The sequence below is a fragment of the Nicotiana attenuata genome, unplaced genomic scaffold, assembly GCF_001879085.1.
Source record: "Nicotiana attenuata strain UT unplaced genomic scaffold, NIATTr2, whole genome shotgun sequence".
Classification (NCBI taxonomy): domain Eukaryota; kingdom Viridiplantae; phylum Streptophyta; class Magnoliopsida; order Solanales; family Solanaceae; genus Nicotiana; species Nicotiana attenuata.
This window is the reverse complement of record NW_017702903.1, coordinates 1-1,556: the sequence shown is the minus strand read 5'-3', so window position 1 is coordinate 1,556 and position 1,556 is coordinate 1. Positions and strand designations below refer to the sequence as shown.

Here is a 1,556-nt window from a genome sequence, read left to right as displayed (position 1 = left end):
AGTAAAAGTTGTTTGAGAGTTTTGACCTGAAGAATATGCAGTAACATATACTACTAGAATATCAAACCTACCTCTAGCACTAAGGGGCACTTGATATACCTTGTTGGATGCTAGAACCTAGAGGTTTCTTTAGTGTTAAAACTGCATGGGATTATTTGAGAAGGAGAGCTGAACCAATGAGAGCATATAAGATGATTTGGGTGAACGGGGCTGCCGTTTCAAAATTGCGTTTTTTCATGTGGAAAGTTTGGAGAAGCAGGCTGCCTCTTGATGATTTTTTCAGAAGACTGGGCTATCTTATGGCATCCAAATGTTGGTGTTGTGCAGAACCAAGGGAGGAGACCACACAACACTTGTTCTTCACTTCATATGCAACAGATAAAGTGTGGAAATACTATCTTGGGCATGCAGGTATCCCAATAAATGGAATCACTTTCCATCAGGCCATAGTTAAATGTTGGACTGCATATGTTGTTCCTAGACTAAAGCCTATCATGCAAGCACTTCCTTCAGTGATTATATGGGAATTGTGAAAAAGAAGAAACAATTATAAATATGGAGATGCAGTAACAATTAACAGAGTAGTATACCAGATTTCTACCACACTGCAGTCCCTCATAAAGGTAAGGAAACCAAGCATTCAGTATATTCCCCATAGATGGCCAGAAATGATCAAGATGATGGAACAGTACACCCCAAAGCTTAAATACACAAAGGTGCTGTGGGAATTACCAGATCATGGGTGGATAAAAGTCAATACAGATGGAGCATCTAAGGGCAATCCAGGCAGAAGTTCAATTGGCTTTGTATTGAGAAATGAGGTGGGAGATGTAATATATGCATGTGGCAAAGAAATACATGAAGCATCAAACACAGTTGCAGAGGCAAAGGCTATATATGAAGCACTGAGATTTTGTGTGCAGCATGACTATATTCTAATTGATTTGCATACTGATTCTATGCTATTAAAGAATCTCATAACAGGAGAATGGAAGCCTCCATGGCAGAATGTGAGGAGATTAGAGGAATGATGAGCAGAGCCAATATAAAGGTATCACATACCCTCAGAGAAGGTAACAAGCTTGCAGATCACATTGCAAATTATGCACTGGATGTTGGACCTATGGAGTGTTATGGGTTTGAAGATCTGGATGTACAGGGGGAGAAAAGTAGTGAACTGTGATAAGCTGCAATGTCCATATCTAAGAGTAAAGGTGTAAAGGAATTAGGGAGTGAAGAGAAAGTCATAGGAGAAGCAAGAGTTAGAAGACTCACTTACCATGCTCAAATCTGTATAGAGGAGAGCAGGGTGAGGATTTGTTTCACTAATTCTTTTTTCTTTTTGCAGGTACAGCTACTCTAGCTATGCTCTATTCTTTATGGATCTCCCAATTGGTAGTATTAGTACTTGGTACTCAGTCCATTGGGGGGGGGGGGGTAGAAGTTAAAATAAGGCAGTAGTATAGAACCAAGGATGTCCACAGTTCTTCATGGAAATACCGTGGAAGGCAATAAACTTGGAAGCTCCTGTGTACATTCAAAGGGATGTATGTTTT

At 40.0% G+C, this 1,556-nt stretch overlaps 1 protein-coding gene across 1 annotated transcript; it reads left to right on the top strand.

The window, feature by feature from the left end:
• The first annotated feature begins 176 nt into the window (after positions 1-176).
• LOC109222796 lies at positions 177-1,031 on the top strand. The gene is made up of 2 exons (XM_019387109.1): positions 177-512; positions 612-1,031. The coding sequence occupies exons 1-2, from the start codon at positions 177-179 to the stop codon at positions 1,029-1,031; spliced, it is 756 nt and encodes a 251-aa protein (XP_019242654.1).
• Positions 1,032-1,556: the final 525 nt, after the last annotated feature.

Excerpts from the sequence above, each read along its gene's own strand:
- LOC109222796 (XM_019387109.1), top strand. The coding sequence starts at position 177 with ATGAGAGCATATAAGATGATTTGGGTGAACGGGGCTGCCGTTTCAAAA. Across the intron at positions 513-611 it reads TCATGCAAGCACTTCCTTCA|TCCCTCATAAAGGTAAGGAA; the intron begins GTGATTATATGG and ends ACCACACTGCAG.